The sequence below is a fragment of the Mus musculus genome, chromosome 1, assembly GCF_000001635.26.
Source record: "Mus musculus strain C57BL/6J chromosome 1, GRCm38.p6 C57BL/6J".
NCBI lineage: Eukaryota > Metazoa > Chordata > Mammalia > Rodentia > Muridae > Mus > Mus musculus.
Genome location: NC_000067.6, coordinates 69,670,726 through 69,691,936, shown reverse-complemented (window position 1 = coordinate 69,691,936; position 21,211 = coordinate 69,670,726). Strand labels below are relative to the sequence as shown.

General features: G+C 39.7%; 1 protein-coding gene across 17 annotated transcripts in view; it reads left to right on the top strand.

The window, feature by feature from the left end:
* Positions 1-4,585: 4,585 nt before the first annotated feature.
* Ikzf2 (IKAROS family zinc finger 2) overlaps positions 4,586-21,211 on the top strand; it is a 156,145-nt gene continuing 139,519 nt past the window's right edge. For 2 of the 17 annotated variants that reach the window (XM_030253878.1, XM_006495966.4), the window contains exons 1-3: positions 4,588-4,896; positions 7,765-7,813; positions 8,623-8,727. In XM_030253878.1, coding sequence (XP_030109738.1) covers positions 7,780-7,813; positions 8,623-8,727 — 139 coding nt within the window. In that variant the 5' untranslated portion in view covers positions 4,588-4,896; positions 7,765-7,779. Of the gene's footprint in view, positions 4,897-5,785; positions 5,806-5,841; positions 7,138-7,764; positions 7,814-8,619; positions 8,728-21,211 lie in introns of those variants that run through there. The other 15 variants (XM_006495968.3, XM_006495959.3, XM_011238509.2 and 12 more) reach the window with 13 other exon arrangements.

The following is a 21,211-nucleotide window of genomic DNA, read 5'->3' as shown; positions in this document are numbered from 1 at the left end:
ATATATTCTGGACTATTGAGGATAAGGTTTTTTTTGCTGTTGTTTTGTTTTGTTTTGTTTTTCACCTATGTCTAAAAAAATCAGTGTTTATGCTCACTAGACTCTTTTTCCATTTTATTGCTATCCCCTATTTCTGAGATACATTCCCAGACAATTGGTGTACTTGTCATCTTGTGCCAATACTATATCGGGCATCTCAACAAGTTTGCTGTAGTTTTTATGTGCCAACATCTTGGGTTTCTTAGAATTACTTTCCAATGACTCTTAGATAGGGTTGCTTTTGCACAGTACCACTTATTGTAGCTTGAAGCTCTAATTTTGTACAAATAGAAGGCTCTAATTTTTTTTTCAAACGCAGAACACATTTGCCTTTTTAAAGCAATTATGAAGGGTTATAATGACATCTTTAAAAATACATGCTTCCATTTGTATTCAGAAACCGGTGAAGTCCTCACCTTCTTTGTCTGTCTCTCACTTCATAACTCTCATCTGCGATGGTCTTAGTCCCTCCTCTGCTGTAGGACAGGAACATGCTCCCTAGTAGAAAACTGTTTAGAAGTGTAGATTCATCATGTTCTCTTTTCTAGGGATGTGGGTATTTGAACAAGAGTCTTATCTCTAACTGCAAAGTAATACTCTTTAAAGAGTGTTAAAAGGACAGTGTTCAAGATAGAGAGGGTGGGAACACGGACTTCTGATTTAGACCTCACAGGTCAAGCAACCAGACCATAGACTCTTCGTATCCCTGGAGAGGCAAAGCTGGCAGAGAGCAATGTGCTGCTCTAACATGGGATCTTAGAATGTTGCCCCAGAATCCTGGGAAGCCAGAAACAAAATCAGAGTCTCGATGAAAACATTCTAATTCTGGCTTCCCACTTGTTCAGTGTGTAGCTAAGTGGAGAGATAGAAACACCATCGTCTCTTCTCCCACTTAAAAAGATAATATTAACTGCAGCCATCTATGTGTACAGTGTTAAATTCTGTTTCCCTAAAGGCCATATTCTAACATGTACTCTATAGGACTAATTGCATCAAGGATCACGAAACCATCAAAAATGTATATATATAGTTTTTTTAAAAAAATCTTTATTATTACATAAGAATTACAGTTTGTCCTCCTACTACACAAACATACTGAAAATAAAACCAAAACTTAAAAATGTAGATTTAATTCCCTGAGCAAAACAAGATAAAAATGAGATCTCTATCTAAGTTTCTTTAAAGGGAATTGTTTTTAAAGCTAAAACAATTAACACAAACCGTTCAGGGGAGAAAAAAATCTTACTTTATTATGTGTCTTTTAGCCACAGTGCCTTGTAAAGTTTTCATTTTGCTAATTAAACTTAGTGGTTGTAAAATTAAATGGGCTGCACTCGCTAGTCACCTGGTTTCCTGCATTGTCATCGAGAAATAATTTGTTCTGAAGTTGAGGCACCATGAAAGTGCATTTTAATCGAGACTACCTTTATACAGTAATTTGCATTTTTTTATGCTTTTAGCTCCCTTTACAATTGATATTTTTCAATAAATTTGATAATATCTAGGAAAACACCAACAGCCTTTGTATGGATAAGCTAGAACTAACACACTAAGGACACCTGTATCATGACTTACAAGCTAAGGGCTGACCCAATTCATTAGGGAGTCAGAATTTGTCATCGCTATTTTTGTTCCTTGACAATAGCTTAACACATGGAAGGAGCATATGTGTTTTTCCATTTACACAACCATTCAGTAAGTGTTTATTGTCCGTTTAGTGCCAAACAGTGTGCTGGGTCTGAGAAGATAATGAACTATATAAGACATCATCTCTGCCTTTTACACGAGTAAACTCTAGCCAGGCAGTGGTAGCACACATCTTAAATCGCAGCATTGGGGAGGCCTAGGCAGGTGAATCTCAGAAGCCAGCCTGATCTTCAGTGGGTTCCAGCATAGCCAGGGGTACACAGAGAAACCCTGTCTTGAAAAACCAAATCAGACAAATAAGAAAGACAAAACAAACAAAGAAAAACCAAGAGTAAATTCTATTCGGAGAGCTAGGTTTTCTTTTTAAAACCAACATGTGAGCAGAATACCTACAACCATGTTGCATTGGAAATATGTCAGGTCCTGGAACAATGGTGGGAAGGATCAGCTTCCATAGTTTGAACAGAGAGAGTGAGAAGGAGACAGCAATCAGAGCAATGCTTTGCTCTGATGGTATACCTGTCCCCAAAGTGAAGATTTAACCTTCCAGCAAGATAAGGAGAACTAGACTCTCCTGGTGCTATCTTTTCTTGCACAGTTCAAGCATATAACTGCCTAACAAATTGCATACAGAGTAGCTATGGCTAAGGGCATAAGTAAATCCATTCTTTAACCACTACCAAAATATCGTGAAGGGAAATCTTGGCCAACGTGAATTGCTACGGTTTATATGTGGTCACTTTCTCATGAATGCATTAGATTGTGAGTCCAGGTGCCAAGGTCAGACTTCAGAAATATTAAACTGAACTACCCAATTTAGCTTGTAAACACATTCATGACTTCTTCAGAAAACCTGAATTCATTGTAGTCTCTGAATGAGAAAGGAACATGGGATGTTTTTTAAAAAAAATCTAATTCCCACTCTTCAGAATGCCCTCCTAAAATTTGGGCTTCATGAGTTCCTGCCTAAATAGCTCTCTCTTGGGGGACGACTGTGTCTGCTAATAAACTGTCCGAAGGTTTAACCACTAGGGGGAGAGGGTGTGCCTCTGGTGGCTAGGGAACCAATGGCAGCAAATCGGTACACGGATAAGCTAGGAGAGATCTAGATCAAGCAGTGGTCAGCTAGGTGCAAGGACCACATCAAGTGTGGTAGTTTGGTAACTTAGGATGGCTTCTCCAGATCTCACAATGAATCTTCTTCTGCAGACGGATTCTGTGGCTTTTAACTAGGAAGACTTTAGTACTGAATGTTTAAGTCTTTCCCAAGGACCACCATGACTTTGCAGATACGCTGACACTTTTCAAGTGGGAAGGAACACTCTGAGAACTTCTTTCACACTTCATAGTATGTCACCTTTTCTATACTGTAGCGTCACACGCGCCAGCTTTCTGAATTTGCTGTCTGTTGAATTGATTAGAAAGACTCGACTCCTAGATTCTCTTTAGTTTGACCTTTCCAAATCTAACGTTAAGTGTGTGTGTGGGGGGGGGGGGCGGGGGCGGGGATTTTATTCAGAGAGCTGAGGAGTAGGTAAAAATGTTAGTTTTAACAATGTCACAGATATTGCAACTTTAAAGAAAATCATCAGGAAATTATTGAAAACCCGAGCACAAGTGGTTTACTCCCAATGAAATGATTATTTGCTTTAAATCATCATTTTCTATAATTAAAAAAAATGAACTGAACCTATAAGAACAAATTGCTTAGTAACTACAATAGATATAATAAGGTTGTAAAAAGTGAAAATAGATACACTGGACATTATTAGTGTATTCATTGTATACCACTGTGAACCTTTGCTCACACCAGAATCTAAACACAAGGCAGAGCGGTGCTTAAGGTGAAAGTTGATTTTATTTTCAATGTGTCATATGGCTTGCTTCCATGGAAAAGGGGGAAGGGAGAAAACTCTCAGCAACTATTTCTGGGATTCTTTAAAGGAGTGGGAGGCACAGCGCCTGCTCCTCTTTCAGCATTGATTTTCAACACAATATGCGATACGGTTTCTCAGAAATGTTGTTTGGCACTCCTGATAATTTCATGTGATTTCAAACTTAAACCACTCAGACTACACAGTTCAGTATTTTCAGCTCCTTTCATTTTCCTTTTCCCTTTAATTATAGAATTCTTTATTCCCCTTTCTGTGGTCAAGAAAGATAGTAAATGCTGCTATTTGTAGATTGAAAATGCATTTATTTTCTCAGGACGATTCCTATGCTCTTCGCCCAACAAATGTAAACGTCGTGATTGGCATAAGGCTAGGCTACACTTCCAGGCTAACAACTTTTTCGAACCTCACGGTTCCTTTGACTCGGGTGGATGTGGCACACGCCGGGACAGGGGTGGATATAAACAGCAAGTAAACACTCTAATTTTAAACTTGCACTGGGAAGCACTTTCACAATGGGGACAGTGGCGCTCGCTCCGTGTCTCCCAGGGCACTCGCAAGGGTCCCTCTGTCCGGCTCAGTGTCCCAGATCCTCCGGGTGCCGGGAGCCGGGAATCCGGGGAGGTACCGGGCCAGAGAGAGAACTTCCCGCGGCCGACATGAGCCGGGGGAGCCCGAGATCGTCCCTCCCGCGCGGCCAGCGGAGAACGTGAGCAGCGGGGCGCGGGGAGAGGGGCGGAGCCGGCGCGGGGGGCGCGCGGGGCGCGGAGGAGGCGCGGAGGAGGCGCGGAGCCGCGCGGCACTTGTCCTGTAATCGATTGCCGAGCGCGCCGAACGAGCGGCCGAGCGCGCAGACACGCGCCCCCGCCCCTCCCGCCCGCGCGCTCGCCCGCTCGCTCGCTCGCTCACCCGCCCGCCCGCTCCCGGCTCTCACGGACCCGGGCGCTCGCTGACGACCCCCCCCCCAACCCCCTCCGCGCGCGCGCGGCCGCCACCGCCGCCGCCGCTGCCCGCCCTCCGCCCGCGGGCGTCTGCGCGAGCCCGGCCGGCGGGGGAGATGTGCTCGGGCTCCGCCGGATCGGTTTCTCGGGGTTTGACCAGCTGTCCCGGGCTAACCCTGCTCCTCGCTGAAGATGGAGGAAGTAAAAACAGGATTACCCTTAGCTACAGATCCACTGCCTTAGTTTCCACCACCAACTGCAGTGCACAAACACACGTTAGGCACAGGAAAGAAAGAAAGAGAGAGAGGGAGAGGACACACTAACAGTAAACACAAACAAAAGGGTGATGGGATTATTTTACTGCATGCACTGCTGAGGTAAATCTCCGCTTGGCTTTTTGCGTGGGGAAGAACAGCTCTTGTTTTATTTGTCTTCTGATTCATAGATTATCTATCAATTTGTGTATGGTTTGCAAAGGGGTTGGGGAGGGGGAGTGTTTTCAAAGTTAAGTGTAATGATATGGAATCTTGTTTAACAGTGTGGTGTGATCGAATGACTTGTTGCTGTTAACCAGGGATAATAATAATATAGACGCTTTTCTTTGGGGAGGGATGGGTTGTGGCTCTGATTAGGGAAATGATCTCTGTTAAGGACGCTCAGGGAATTTCGTTGAAGATGATGTCCTTTGCCTTAATGTATCGTCCCCTCCTTGTAATCTGCTTCTGGGATGTTAATGGACTAATCAGTTCTCATCTTTATAGCTGTCATGGATTTGGACTTGTTTTTGCTTTGTTTTAACTTGAATTCCAAGAAGAAAGATTGGATAACCTGGCATAGATTGCAGCTGTCTGGATAGAGGCTATTATACTGTTGAGATTGAAAACAAAACAAAACAAAAATAATAATAAAAATCTGGTGTGACACATGTATAACAGCAACAGTTAAATCGCTTTGACAGGTTCTGGTATGGACGAAGGAGATGGAATGAAGATTTAATTTCTTTTTCTTTTTCTTTTTTTCCTATTTTGCCAGAGGCCACAAAACAGTCCTGTGAAGTTGGCCTAGGTTCCTTGCTGGGTTCTGCCTGACTGTCCCTCCCCTCGTACCCCCCCTCCCCTTTTTCTTTCAGTTTTCTTGTCTTAGCTTTTGGTCGATTCTTAAGGAACCGGTGGATCAAGTTTTTTCTCTTCTCGTTAATCGCATTGCTGTAGCACTGACCTCTCTCTCTTTCTCTCCCTCCCTCCCTGTCTTTTTTTTTTTTTTTTTTTTTTTCCTCTTTCCTGAAAGTACGTGGTGCCATTCCTGAGTGACTTTTCCTACTAGACCATCCCAAAGGGACGAGGGGGCGGGGGCGGGGGAGGAGGAGGACGAGGAGGAGGAGAAGGAGGAGGAGGAGGAGGAGGTTGGGGGGGAGTGTTCCTTCTCTCTCATTTCTTGGTTTTGTTTATCAGCCGATCTGTTTGCTGGATTCGGTCTTGGAATGACCCACCTGTAAAGTGCTTTCCCTCCTCCTCGGCTTCAACTCTGCAGGGGGCTTTGCCTGGAGGGGGCAGGGAGGGAAGGGGGGGGGGACACAAAAAACTTCTTTCTTTCTTTCTTTCTTTCTCCGTTTCTCTTCAGCCCGACATTGTCACCTCCTCCTTGAGGGGTTAGAAGAAGCTGGGAGCTCCCGACAGAGCTGGAAATGGTGATGACTGTTTTTTAATCAGAGGACAATTTCTTTTGTATGTACATTTTGTTTCTCTTTCTCCTTTTTCTTCCTTTTTCTTCCTTTTCCTTCACTGAGGGTTTAATAACCCTTTCACTGTTGGCGCAGACTTCTTTTGCTTCTAACTGACGCTTCTTTTTAGTATGTGTGTTAAATGTGTACATTTTTAAAGAGATAGACTCATTTGTAAGCTCTCGGTAGAAACTGCTCCCCTTTAAAACTTTCCGGGTCCCTTTCTTTCAAACCTTACGTAACCTAATTGAAAGAATTTGATAAGAGTAGAGCAGGTCGGAATTTAACTGCTATGTAGTGACTGGGAATTTGATCTGATTATTCCATAAAGAAAGAAAGAAAAGTTTTTGGGGGGCGGGAGGGGGGTAGGGAGGCTGGTGGTGAAGGGGAGGGGAGGGAGAAGGGAAGTGGTTTTGGAGACAAGAAGTGAAGCTGCCTGTTTTCCAGTAAGTAATGGAGAAATTCCAGGAGCTAGGGCTAAATATACTTGGCGATCAATACAGAAATGGCTCATTGTGAATAATTTAGCTGCTGGTGCTTTGAGAGTTTTGAAACTAAAGGCAAAAAGGACCTGGGCCAAAGGGGGGAAAAATAAGTAAAAATCTTTTTCAGGACTTGTCAATTCTGTAACTTTTTCCCTCAAAGAATACAGTTAGATTATCGATCTTCTTATGATGTGAATCAAAGCTAGGGGGTGTTGTCTCATGCAATTTACTTTTGTTTCTGGGGATACAAAAGTATTTGTGTTATTGATGCATGAAAATCATTCCTCACACTTGGGGAGAGGAAAATCCTCCCCTCCCCTCGTGCACAGCCAAAAGTTTCTGACTTGTTGGAACTCCGAATGTCTCAAGTAGGCTTGGCATTGTCTCCGGCCATAGTCTGGCAGGAAATTAGGGTACGTGGAACAGGTGCTCACACAGGATTTGGGGTGGGCTAAAACGTCAGTACAAGCCAGAGTTGGCCAACTGCCGCAAAAGTCTTTGGGATACAGTCTAGTACTAAGTAGTTTTGTTTTGTTTTGTTTTCTTATGTTTTGTTTGTTCTCTGTGCCCCCCCCCCCCCCCCATTAGAACATGATGAACCAACTTGCAACAATTGTGAATAGAGCTGTCTGTATACTAGGGAAGTACTCAAACTGCAGGGCGATTGTGGGAAGTAGTGAGTGGTAAAATACTTAGATAGCAGTTACAGTTGGCAAATTGGAGATTACCCTCTCCTATTTTTTCCCCCAATAAACCGGGTAAATTTTGACGAGAGAGAGTCGTTCTTCTCTTGCTACAGCCCATCTCACAGGACACTTAGCGTCCCTATGTCCCTATCCTATCTCCAGCAGGAATCAGATCATTTGCAGAGAGTTCAATGACTTGCAAATGAGCACGCACAGTACACTGTAGTATGTTTCTCAGGCACAGGTTGCAGGAGCAACATGCACTACCTGCTTGGGGCTTGAAATAAGTGAAGAATTTAATGGCAGATACAGGGAGGAATCCTTGGGTAAAGGTTGCAATCTTTTGTGTTCCAGCACTGCACTTTGACTATGGAAACAGACGCAATTGATGGCTATATAACATGTGAGTATTCCTTTTCATTAATTTGCTGTGGGCAATCAAGTGAGCTTCTTGCTCCCTGTGTGTGAGTCCCTGAGCCATGGGTCTTTAGTACGTGTTCTCCAGCTTTATTTGCTCTTCACCATTTCCCCTTGCAACAGATACGAGGAAGTATTACCAGGAGCAAACTAAGAAGGGGGCATAGAAATCTACTTTTTTCAGAAAGGACATTATTTAAGGCTTGTAGCCAGCAGATCTTTAGTTTCTTATTTGACTGGTTTCCCTGTTTAATTTAAATTTAGAATACCCCAGGTTATAGATATTTCTTCTACTGGGGGGTGGGGGTGGGGAGAAATGTACTAAAGATTTACTGCTAGGTAACCTGATTTTCCCAGACATATAATAGGAAGGAATTGGCTTCTTAAGTTCACCTTTCTTAAAAAAGCAAGCTCATTTGAACCATCCAGCAAACGTTTTAAAAAATATTTACTTTAAAGTACTTTATATTGATTAAATTAGATTATTAGAAAAACCTTGCTGTTTCTACTACAACTATTTTGGACCTCAGATGGTCTCTATTGTCATTGACCTGTAAGAATGCTATGATAATAAAGTTTGTTCACTTTTCTATTATAGGCTGTGTGTGTGTGTGTTTTCTCTACATTTCATTCATTTACTATGTATTTTATTTCCTTGTAGTTTCTCTTTAAAAAAAAAAAGCATGTTTCTTGAGCATTCGGTTCTGAGTGCCCTCTGAATATGAGGCAGTCTGAGTAATTACATGTTACGTGACAATGAACAGAAACCAAAAGAATGTATTTTTTTGAAAGCAGGTGACAATGAGCTTTCACCCGAAGGGGAACACGCCAATATGGCCATTGACCTCACCTCAAGCACACCCAATGGACAGCACGCCTCGCCAAGTCACATGACAAGCAGTAAGTCTTCATTTTGTGATGATTATTACTTTTTTAAATTCTCAAGTGAGAGGTTTGGATTTGTCAGGTCTGTGGGGTCTGCTCACTCTGGGACGGAGGTACTGCTGTAGCTTTTGCTAAGAAAAGAACAACACAGATTTATTTCCGTTCATTCTAGTATCATAAAACATGAGCCTACTTACTAGTCTGAACTGTCCCAAGGTGGCGTTTGCTAGCTGGTGCCTACCTGTACCGGGTAAGAGATGTTATTAGAATTTACTGATTATTGTTTTCAATTCAAGGGTCACATCTAGATTTGATGTTTGGTTAAAAAAAAATAGAGAAATGTAGCTTTACCAAAGGACTCTTCAGGGTTATTAAAAAAAAGAAAATGAAGTAGAAGAAATAAGAGCTAGACCATCAGTGGTAAAATTGAAGTGTTACTCGCTTGCTCAGAAAGCAAGAAAAAAAAACAATGTAAAACTTTCTCCTTTAGAGGATTGGAAGCGAAATGTCATTGAAAATTTGAGGAACTCATTTGCATCTATTTCTATATATCATTTTGTTTAACATTGTCCAGAAGGGGGAAAAAAAGATTCTCAGAAGGATGCTTTTGGGTTTGCAGGAGTGGCAGTTTGAGTCTTCAGTGTTTCTGACATGGAGTGTCCTAAACAATGTTGAGTGTGATAGAAAGGCGTGCTGTCAGTGTGGAGGACAAGATGCGTTTATTTGTTAAGTCTGTCTTTTAATGAAACTGTCTTATCAGATCAGTTAATTCAGTGCAAGTGGTTTGCCACTCTTAGCTCAAGCTTGAGGTGTCGTCTCCTCTGCACTTTGGATATATGTTGTGGTCTTAAATAGGAAGGTCATGGTTTATGTTAAGTTTAGTTTAATTTACAACTTATCTTTTTGGGTGATGAAGGAGACTTCTTTGAAGGTTTAACAACTGGGGCAAACCAAATAAGCTACTTAACTACAAGCATATTCTTAAGTCAGTTCTGGTTATCGGAGAGAACTTCTTTCCTGGTCTTTCTTCTAGCCTGACTTAGGTTATTGTAAAGTTAGAAACTTTATAATGAGTGAAGACTTCTGAATTCTAAGCACAAGTATATAAGTTACCCTTGGGTACACTTTGCATGTCTTCACAAACCTCAGGTGATTTTAGCCATTGGCTTGAAATTCTGATTGAGCTATTTGACTTGACTTCATTTAAAAGTTTTCTTTCTTTTTATGAATGAGGAAAACGTATTCAGGACATTTCATTCTTGAAGGCGGCCTCTGTGATGTAGAAAGGAAAAAATCCTGGTGGTGTTGAGTGATTCATGCTGAATTATATTGTTTAACTCTTGTAATGGATTTGTAGCACTTTGGTTTTTTTGCTTATTGATTTGAGAAAAGTTATATTACTGTAATAGTATATAGAGATTTTTTTCACTTTAATATTTAATATTATTAGTACTTTGGTAGACTATGGTTTCATTTGTTAGAAACAACTTTTTCAGAAAAATGTCTAATGGGTTAAGTTAGATTTACATTGAGCTTTCTATGGTATTCTACTTACTCTTTACCTACTGTTAAAAACATAAAGTATGTAAAATATAGAGTAGCTGTTTATTGGACTAGCCTGTCCTTTCTAGTCACAACCAGAAAATTAGCAAAAAAAAAAAAAAAAAGGTTCTTGCTCACTTAGTTGGCATTTTGTGATCTGCTTTTATTTAATTGCTTCAATCAAAAAGGCATTTCCCTTCTCTTTAAAATAAACATTGCAAAGTACAGAAATGGTTAATGTGAACAGATAAGCTGCTTTTTTTTTCTTTGCTCCCACACTGGGACTTTCTCACCCAAGAACAGTAAACTGAAGTTTAGTAATTTTGTGGGTTTTGTTTTGTTTTGTTTTAATTTTCTAGCCTGTGGCAATCCCATGCTCGTACAGTTTTTGGCTGAGTGCTGCAGTGTTTTCCGAGTTGCTGGTTAAATATTTTGGCTCTCACTTCAGAGCTGTCTGGTGCATCCTTTCTGCAGCCTCTATTTACGGTATCTAGGTTACCCACTTAGGTGTTAGATGTGGGAGATACCCAGGTTTCCTCTCTGGTAGATCTAGGAGAACCATCAGTATTTTAGATTGCCAAAGCAAACCGAGTCTGAGAAAGACTCTTGTCTGTTAATTAGAATAGAGGCCTAGAGTCGGTCACTTTGAAACTTGGAATAAATGTTTGAAACTTGGAATAAATTTTGTATTTGGGGCCAGCACCGCTTGCTTGTTTATCCATTAACATATGCTGTTGCCTTTAATACATGGAAATAACATGTTCTCTGCATTAAAAGAATATATGCAGATATATTTCTTACGAGGCTGTTTCTTTCATGGAAGGAATTAAAAGTTTGGATTAGAAGTATTAAAGCTAGAGGTCAGTGGGAAAACTTTTCTGATTGGGTAAAAAAGTGCCTATAGCCGGAAAGAAGCACTTATGTGTAACTCCAGTAAGGCATGATAACCCACTTACTCTGCCTTCAGGAAACGGGTCAGCATGACTGTAAGGTGCCAGTCATCAGTGTAGTGGATTTGGTGACTATTCTAAGTTGAAGAGCATCTATACACTGACTGCCATCTATAGCATAAAAAGAATGACAGCAGCCATCACCACTTGACATTACAAGAATAGAGCCGGAGTAACTTGGGAGAGAAGGAAGAGGGATACAATACCTGACAGTTTTGGGTTTTAAATTCACGAATAAGATAACCTTCAAGGAAGTAGCAGATATTAGTGATCCTAACATCTCATAATGATTGCTTCCTGTGTTTTTAGAGTGATTTTTTTCATAGAACCCTTTAGACTCTTTCTTCCGGAATATGGATCTCTTTGATAAGAGGATGGGCGTCGTTGCCTGAGATCATTAGTGTCCATGTTGAGTTCGCTGATGTCAGGGATGACAGTGCGTGCCTTGATGGCTCTTGGAAACATACAGAGTTAAGGGACTTTAGAAACAGAATCTGGAAGCTAAGGATCTGAGATAGACAACTCAGACAGAATGGTATAAAAATAATCTGTATTGTGTTCTGGCCTGTGAGATGAAACTTACCTCACGATTCAGTCTGTTTCTGGGTTAGCTTATTCCCAATTCTTGGAGTCCTGCTTCACTATCAGTTCCCAGACACTCTATACTTATAGCTGATTGTTTTTAACATTTAGTTTTTTTTTTTTTAAATCACACTATCTCACTAATTAATGTGTATGTGTGCATACATGCCACCGTGTGGATGGCAAAGCCACAGACAAAGCCAGCTCCTGCCTTCCACTGTGTGGATTGTGGGTATCGAACTAAGGCTTCCAGGCTTGGCAGCAAACCTTTCTGCCCAATGGATCATCTCAGTGGTCTTTGAACATTTTTTTTAAGGTGCTAAATTCATAATTTATTTTACACCTCTTTTTTTTTGGCCATACATGAATTTTCTTAGCAGGTTATAACGTAAATGATGGGAAACTACCCCATGACTTTAAAGTTTCTATGACTTTAAAGCTCCAGGAGGAGTGGCCATCCAGTCAGTGCTGTTGATGATCAGCCAGCTTGATGGCCAGGTGGCATGTATGGAATCGGAAGAAGTAGTAATTCTTGTTTTACAAGGCTCTCACCAATCATCAGATCAGGGAATCTAGTTTAGTCTTCTCATGGTGTTTTACATTCCTCCTTTTCATAGATTGTTTCCGTTTTTAGAACACAGCAAGGCAGACGTGTAGTATGAGGTTCTAGTTCTCACATGTGCAAACTGAGGCTGGAAGAAATCAATTGACCCCTGATGTCGCCGAAGAAAGACAAAATTCTCACAGTTGGGATGTTATCTTGTGGGTTGATTAGCTAACTGTTGTCTCTGTAGTATCACTCTGGGATGGTGTCTGCTGTGTCCCAATGTGGTGTTTTAGTGACAAGAAAACCCCTGAGAATTTCAGAAGTCGTGGAGAATTGGTGTGAAGGTGGAGCAGTGTCAATATTCCTGTCAAGCTGTCCTGCAATGGGATTTGTACAACAGAGCTCATTGTAGGATCCTTGACTTTCCGAGTTTCTTCTGCCGCTTAGTTTGGCAGTCACCCTCGGTTGGATTTTCATAGGGCACACCCTAATGTAACACCAGATTAGTTTGATGTAAAGCATAGCTCTTTTTGGACTCATAGCAGTGATGTTCATGTGTGTGTGTGTGTGTGTGTGTGTGTGTGTGTGTGTCTGTATGCATGGATGTATTTCTCTATATGTATGTATGTTTGTGTACATGTATGTATTTGTATGCATATGTGTATGTGTAGGCGGCTGCATGTGTGTCTGTGTATGTTTGTATGTGTGTATTTGTGTGTGTATGTGTGCACGTAGCTGAATAGGTGTATGTTTGTGTGTATTGGTGTGTGTATATGTGCAGGCACTGCAGTGTGTCTATGTATGTATGTATGCATGTTTGTATGTGTATGTGTGTATGTCTCTCTCTCTCTGTGCATATATATATATATATATATATATATATATATATGTGTGTGTGTGTATGTATATATAGGCATTTAGTTCTCATTTGCTAGAACTTGAAAACCACAACCAAGCACCCTGATTTCCCAGCTGTCAGAGTTAAGTGCCATGACTATATCAAAAGCAGAGGAAAAAGTGAAAAGTTTAAACAGAAAGCAAGCATGAGCATTGGCTCTCAGGTCATTAACAGCAAGACCGCTGCATCGCTTCCTCTGTCCTTCATCCAACGTGGCTCCTCCATTTAGGCTGGTAGAAGTGAGAGGCAAACAAGACAACTTTCTGTCGAGATGTTATATTTCTGTGTTGCACTCCCTCCCTCCTGGTGGAAGTCCTTTCTACAGCTTTTTAAATGTGATACAATTGATTAAGTTCACCGGGAACCTTCCTGAGAGCCACCACCCAGGAAGCCCCTGGATCCAATGCTTCTCTTTCCTTTGACATGTTGATAAATTTTGAATACTGATATATTTTGATCTTATACTATGGAAACTAAGTATCACAGTCCAAAAATTAAGCAGAGTACACTGCTGATTTTATTTTTTTTTACTTTTTATTACATATATATATATGTATATATGTATATGTATATATATATATATATATATATATATATATATATGTAATAAATCTGATAGCACTTTCTTCTTGTGAATAGAGACTCAGAATATCTCCACTTTGAAATGATAAGAAATATTTAGGGAATACTTGTGAACTTCGTTTTCTTTACAACTCTTATCACTGTTGGAGGAAGTCGGCTTGCCAGTGTTATTGAGGGCACACCAGCCTCTCAGATGCTGGGCTAAATGTTTTCCATACCGTTTGCTCAGCCTCTACTGTACCTCTTTGAGGACGGGAAAGAATGTCTCCATTTGAGAGCCTAAAGCTGAGCATCATAAGGTGTGTGAGTATGTGAGTAGCCTCTGACTTAATATGCTAGAATTTCTGCTTTCTTAGTAACTTACTACCCCCCTCCCCCATACACACACACCTTACATATGAAGCATGGCATTTTACTTGACACCTATTGCTTTCAGTTGCTCACCTGTAATTTGAGGGTCACTGAAACTGACCCCACCGGACTGTTGTGAAGTTTAAATGAAGTAAGATATGAGAACTATTCAGCAGAGCTACCAACATATGGTCAAATCTGATGCATGATCACAGAGGCTATTGCCTAGGAAAGTCCAGTTAATTAATTAATTCATTAGTTAATGAATTAATTTTCATATAGGAATGGCTCACAAGAGAAAGGGGTTGTCTTCTGATCCGGATCTGTTTGAAATCTGGATCTATTGCTCTGGCTGTTTACTGCATGGGGCCATGGAACTGAGTATTTCTGATAATTTAGTATAAAAATAGAAGAAGGATATCAACTGTTCCTTAGTGCATCTATGAAGCATTTAGCTAAAAAGCCATAGAGTTGACTTACATATTGGATTTTTCTTTTACTGGTTCCTACACTCATAAGTAATGGTTTTTCATTTTGGTGTATCTATTTAAGTTATCGTTTGTGCCTCAAAGACACCAGTCACTAAGAGCAAAGAGAAAAAGCCCTAATGGAATTTTCTATCCACGCTGACGAACTGTCCTTTTCTAGAGCTCCCATCGACAGCTTAATCTCATTTAATGCTTCTGAATTCGGGATGATAAATTCTGTTTTAAACCTATAATTTTCATTATATTCATGAGTGTGTCTGTTTGGGGATAACTTTACACAAGTCCAGGTGCCTGTAGAGGACCGAAGGGAGTGTCTGGTCCCCTGGAGCTGAAATGATTATGCAGTAATGGGTTCTGGGAACCAAATTCAGATCCTCTTGAAGAGCAATGTCCGTTCTTAACCCCTGAGCCATCCCCTCTGTCCCAGAGCGCCACAAAATTGTATCTCATAATCACTCTGCAGGCCACATTATATGTTTTTGGTGTGATAGTTTAGTTGTTTTCAGTCAGTTTAAAATATGTTTGTTAGTCTTATACATTTGGAATTTTGCTTTATTTTTCTAGTTGGTTTGCCTGCTGGTCTCTCCAAAGTGAGATGAACAGAGAGGTAGACTGTATTCCTTCTGTAGGAACGATGCTCAGATGGAACACAGAGAAAGGTACTCTCAGTATCATATTGTGGGAAGCAGAGTCTTGATTATAGGAGGCTAGAAGTCATATGATTTCAGAGAGAATTTTCTAGAGAGAGGCTCTGTGAGCTGACATGTAATAAGTATAAAGGAGTTAGGGGGGAAGTGAAAGACTCTCATTAAATGGCGACTCCCAGTGAGGAGAAACACCTTGGGCATTCTGGGAAACGGAACAAGCAGGTTGGCATTTCTGGAGTGTAAAGCGGCTCCGAATTCTGTAGGAATCTGAAGTCAGAGATGGCTCTGGAGACTTAATCAAGGCAGGACACTGGAATATCTTGTGTGACAGGAAACCTGGCTTTAACTTTTTAGTGGAGCCCAGGGTGCTAACAAAGCAGGCGACTTGAGGTTTTTGATTGACGTGGTTTTAGTGGCTGTAACGTGAGGAATGTAGGCTGTGGATGGGCAGTTGGGGACACCTTGACCAGGCTTCTGTGGTGACTAAGTGACAAGCCAGGAGAGCTGGTGGTAGTGGGATGAAGATGAAGAGAAGGGTGGGGTAGCGTTTTAAAGTGGCCAGGGCGTTAACAGTGGAGGTAAGGAAGATCCTTAAGGAGTTGAGGATGGCCCTTAAGTTCCTGGTTAGAGTGGGGTGCATTCTGCCAGTCAGAAGAGACGGGATACTCAGAGCTAAGTGACTGGGAAAAACTTAGAATTTGGGAGCTGATAGTACTGGGACAGGCTTGACTGAAGTAGAAGTCTTCATTGGTCATTGCTCTGCCTCTTCATTTCCATTACTTTGCCCCTGTATTACTTTAACACTAGTTTAGTGTTTCTTAAAAATCCATCCATCAATAACTGTTAGAATGTTGATCAGTGACCTCATTCCCTCAATTATACCAATAAGTAAAAATTTAAATGAATAAGCACATAGTTTGGCAGACTGTTTGCTTAGCAGAATCCCTACCCCTCTTTTTTATTTATTTATTTATTTATTTATTTATTTATATTTCTTATTTTCAGAAGTTGAGTTAACCTGTGTGATTGAGTCACTGGTTTTTTTAAATAAAATATTGCAGCCCTTTTCTTCGAAATTTTTTGTGGTCTATTTAGTATTTTAAGTTTATATATATATATATATATATATATATATGCCACAAGCCTAATAAGTATCACAAATTCAAATGTTTATCCTCTAGTAAATTGCATTTAGTTTGTAAACCGTATCTCACTTAGCAACCGTGTAGCTGATAGTACGTGACTAATTGCTAGCTAAGTACCTGTTAGTTCTGCTGCATAGTCAAACAATTTTAGCATTCTAGTCCAGATTATTTTTCAGAACTTTGAGATCCATATGTGAATATTATATGTATTATTTATTTAAAAACCTATAATATTACTACAGAATAATGTGTTACAACTTATTCTTTCTTTATTTTTTTGTTTAAAAACATGTATTAGAGAATTTGATCTAAAATTGTAATTTTCTACAATGCCATTAAATTTCAAATGAGTGTTAATGACAAAACATCTGAGATTTCCTTTATGTATGAACTTCAGCAGTCTCTAAAATACATGTTTACTTGGCCTAACAAACATTTATTGAGCACTTACTTTATGTACTACATGGCTGCTGTCAAGGAATGGGAACCCTGAGGTGTTCTGAACAGACCATCTTTAAGGGGTCAGGTGATTGCCATTGCATTCCATAACACTGGGTCCCCTAGTTTTGTGAACTGACCTGCATGAGTAATGAGCAAAGGTCACTTGCTGAGAGGTACAGAATCAAGTATTTACTGCTATAGTGTATTCAACCCCACAATAGAGATAGTGCTGTCTATGGAGTTGAAGTTCTTTGATCCAGTGTCTTCCCCTTACAGTGTTAGTGGCTTTAGACTCCCCAGCTCTGATTTCAGCCCAAAGCCCAGTAATAATAATGATGATAATAATAATAATAATAATAATAATAATAATAATAATAATAATAATAATAATATTCTCCCTCCTCTTCCTTTTCTTCTCCTACCTTCCTCAGCTAAGTCAGCCAAATTCCATTTATTACCTACATTAATACATGTAATCAAGCTATAAACAATCCTTGCTGGCCTAGGATCTATTCATTTTCTTAAATGTGATTTATATCTGTCTTAAATTTATTAAATGTTGGTTATATAGCTCACCTCTATGAAGGCAATCTTACATCACCTACAAAGGATTCCTCAACTCTTATTGTCATAAATTTCATCTCAGATTCGCAGAACCGTTGACAGGTGATGTGGTCAGCAGTTTGAGAGGCTTGAATGCCGCGTTAGAGCTCTGATACCTGGAAAAGTCGCCTTTAGTGAGCTCAAGATTGAAAGCACAAAACCATGGCATTAGTTCCCTGTTTTTAAATAAAATATTGCATCCCTTCTCTTTGAAACTTTTGTGGTATGTTTAGTATTATAAGTTATATATATATATATATTTTTTTTTAAATCTCATTTTAAGTGACACAATCTGACCATTGCAAATGAGATTCTTTCTCAAAATTATTTAATACTTCATGTTAGCTATTATAAAAGATATTGTAAGTACTGAGTGTAAATTAAAGAGTATTTTAAAGGAGTGTTTATATTATTAGGCTACCCCAGAGAAACAAGTCTGAGATTTCTCCTGTTATCATTGAGGACCATGGTCATATTCTGTCTGTCTAGTTCCCACATGCAGTATACCATGTAGGAGGCCAGAGAATATTTATTGAATAAAAAGAAAACCCATTTAAGCTCATCATATGGTCTATATATTTAAATGAGGTGCTTTTGACCAAGCTGAATGAAGTTGGAATTTTAATTTCTTAGATGTTAAATAACTTGCAAATCCTAATTTACCCACCTCTTCCTAAGTCTGTGTTTATTTTATAATATCTCTTGTCATTTTCCCACCTGACGATCTGTTGGGATCTACAGCTCTCTTTATGTTTTCTTCCATGCTCAGTTTCAGCAGGGCCTGAGATAACGATGCTTTAAGTGCTGCCCTGAGGCATCACTGCTGCTGGTCCTATTGCTCTGTCTTTACGCAGAACATTTAGAGTTTACGGATTGCATTCTATATGTAATTTTAAAGGCAGCTCTCTGTCACTTACTTAAATCTGTTTTTAGTAGCATATACAAGATGAAATGCTTCAATTAACTTTTCTTGTGCTCTGAAGATATTTTGAAGAGCATGTAATTAATCAGTGAAAAGTCACGTTCTAATAAATTAACATTCATGGTGTCGACACCCTTGACATTCTTGTCATTACTCTCTTATTATCATTGAAGCTGTAGATCTCCTTACACCTGACTGTATCAACTCTGCCTACTTCTTACTAAATGTAAGGCTTGGCAATGTTTTGAAGTGCTGGGGGTACTACGGTGTTCTCTTCCAGATGAATTAACGTGAAACATCTCCAGTTGAGTTCTAAAGAGGCACCAATTTCTTCCTTCCTTCCCTTCCTTCCTTCCTTCCTTCCTTCCTTCCTTCCTTCCTTTCTCCCTTCCTTCCTTCCTTCCTTCCATCCTTCCTTCCTTTCTTCCTTTCTTCCTTTCCCTATTCTGTTTAGAAATTTTCTACTGTGACCATTCTTGTAAAGTTTCATATTACTTTTGTTTTTTAAAATGTACACATTTCACTGCATGATAGTTATATGCAGAAATAAATTTTTCCTTATAAGCTGCCTTATACGTGATCTTTTAATTAGACTTGCCCAAATCTTTATCTTTTAGATGGTAGGATGTTACTTAAGTTCTAGTACATTGGTTACTGTTGAGGTTGAAAAGTGAACTGAAAATTTATTTAATTACTGATTATAAAAGATTCATCCATCCATTTCTTTTACAAAAAGTGGAAAAGCTGAGATCACTTCTTTGTCATTGGAAGTTGGAAAGTAGGCCCCTTAATAGAATTTGTAGCTGTTAACTAACAGACAGGCAGCACCTAATCACTTAGGATTCTGCTTCAAAATTACACACAGCAAAACTCGCTGCAAATATGTTATTTTGAAGTATAAGGTGAATTCTCTTGCAATGGTAAACTTTCACAAAGTATGTGAAAACTGTAGTTGACTCTGCTTTTATAGACGGAGACCTAGAAAAAGAATACTGGCATTTGTTGTGAATCTAAATTCTCAAAAGTGTGATCTCTACTCTGTTCATCTGTCTCAGATCTGGGACTCAATGACTGTACAGGTTCGGGATCCGGGGAACACAGCAAATTAAGAAGTAGATGCCCGTGCATCTCAGTCATGTGAAACCACAGGTTATTTTTGCACGAGTGACCACAGTGAAGCTAATTCTGTTCGTGTTTTAATGAACTTCAGTGGTTTTAGTGTGAGTAAAAATCAAGAAATCAAATCCCATTAGTTAATTAGACAACAAATCACATTCCATTTTACACAAGATAAAGCTCGTTATATTTTAAGACATAGATATGAACATGTGCATAAAACTACAACCAAGATAAAACTTTGTGTTTTGTATGCGGTTTTACAATTTGTAAGTGCAGGCAGATCTTTTGTTTGTTTTTAATTCTAAAGCAGTTTATATTCTTTGGATATCTTATAAAGAACAAATACATTTGTTTCTTGTGCAAATAAAATAACAATAAATGAATTTAGGTAGGCATCTTTCAAAGAAATAATGTGTGGAGCTGTTCTGGAAGAGATTTGATTACACCTGGGATTTCCAGAGCTTAACCCCGAGAGATAGTGACATTATACCCTCTGAAAATGGTCAAGTGCTGCTGAGGGTAAATACTGAAATCTGGGGGAACTTCTGCATGCAAATATTATCCTCATTTTTACTGAATCCTATTTTAGTTATCTGTAAAGTTTTGTTTTGTTTTGAGATTTTGAGTTTTGTTCTGTTTTACAACAGGGTGTCTCTGTGTAGCATTGGATATCATAGAACTCTCTCTGTAGACCAGGCTGGCCTTGAACTCACAGAGATTTGCGTGCCTCTGCCTCCCAGTTGTTGGGATTAAAGGTGTGTGCCTTGCCCTCTGGCTGTGTAGCATATTTTTTGTAATGACCATACTGAAGTTGAATTTACAGATAATGTGTTTTATTCCCAAATGTGGATGATATTCATTCATAGGTTAAGATGGTATGAATGTAACAATGCACATGGAGATGCTAAAATGATTTCATGCAAAAAAACCAAAACCAACCAAACAAAAACAAACAAACAAACAAAAAACCAAGGGAGTCATTGTAGCAGATAATGGGAAGAGAAATTGAGTAGGAGTTAAAATTTGCACAGAAATTTTCTGCTCCATTTTCTATAGGATGGGCAATCTTGCTTTCTCTTAATAGACATCTTACTCTCTTTTGTGTGCCCATCAGTGTACGACTCTGTTGAGGGTTGCTTCGTTTTTTTTTTTAAACTTTGTTTGTCTACTTTCATTTCTGTGCATATGGGCATATGTGAGACCAGCAGTCAGTATAGGTGTCTTCCTCTGTTGCTCTCTACAGTGCTGTTATGAGATCAGACTCTCACTGAGACCAGTGCTCACCAATTTGGCTAGACCAACTGCCCAGTGAACCCATGCCATCTGTTTGTCTCTGGGTCTTCCAGAGCTAGGGATGCAGGTGCATGCCACCACAACTGGGTCTTTTAAAAAGTGGGTTCTAGGGATCTGAACTCAGGTCCTCATGCCTGTGCAGTTTATCCTCTTAGCCTTCTCCCCAGACCAAGTATTGCTGTTTTTGTTTTTTTCAATGTGAATATGTTTTGACAGAATGGTTTTAGTGAGATGACTGTGGTATACTGTTAATGGAGTAGGACCAGTAAAATATGGGGGTGGGAGAGAGAGAGAGAGAGAGAGAGAGAGAGACAGAGAGAGAGAGAGAGAGAGAGAGAGAGACAGAGAGAGAGAGAGACAGAGAGAGACAGAGAGAACACAGAGGTAAT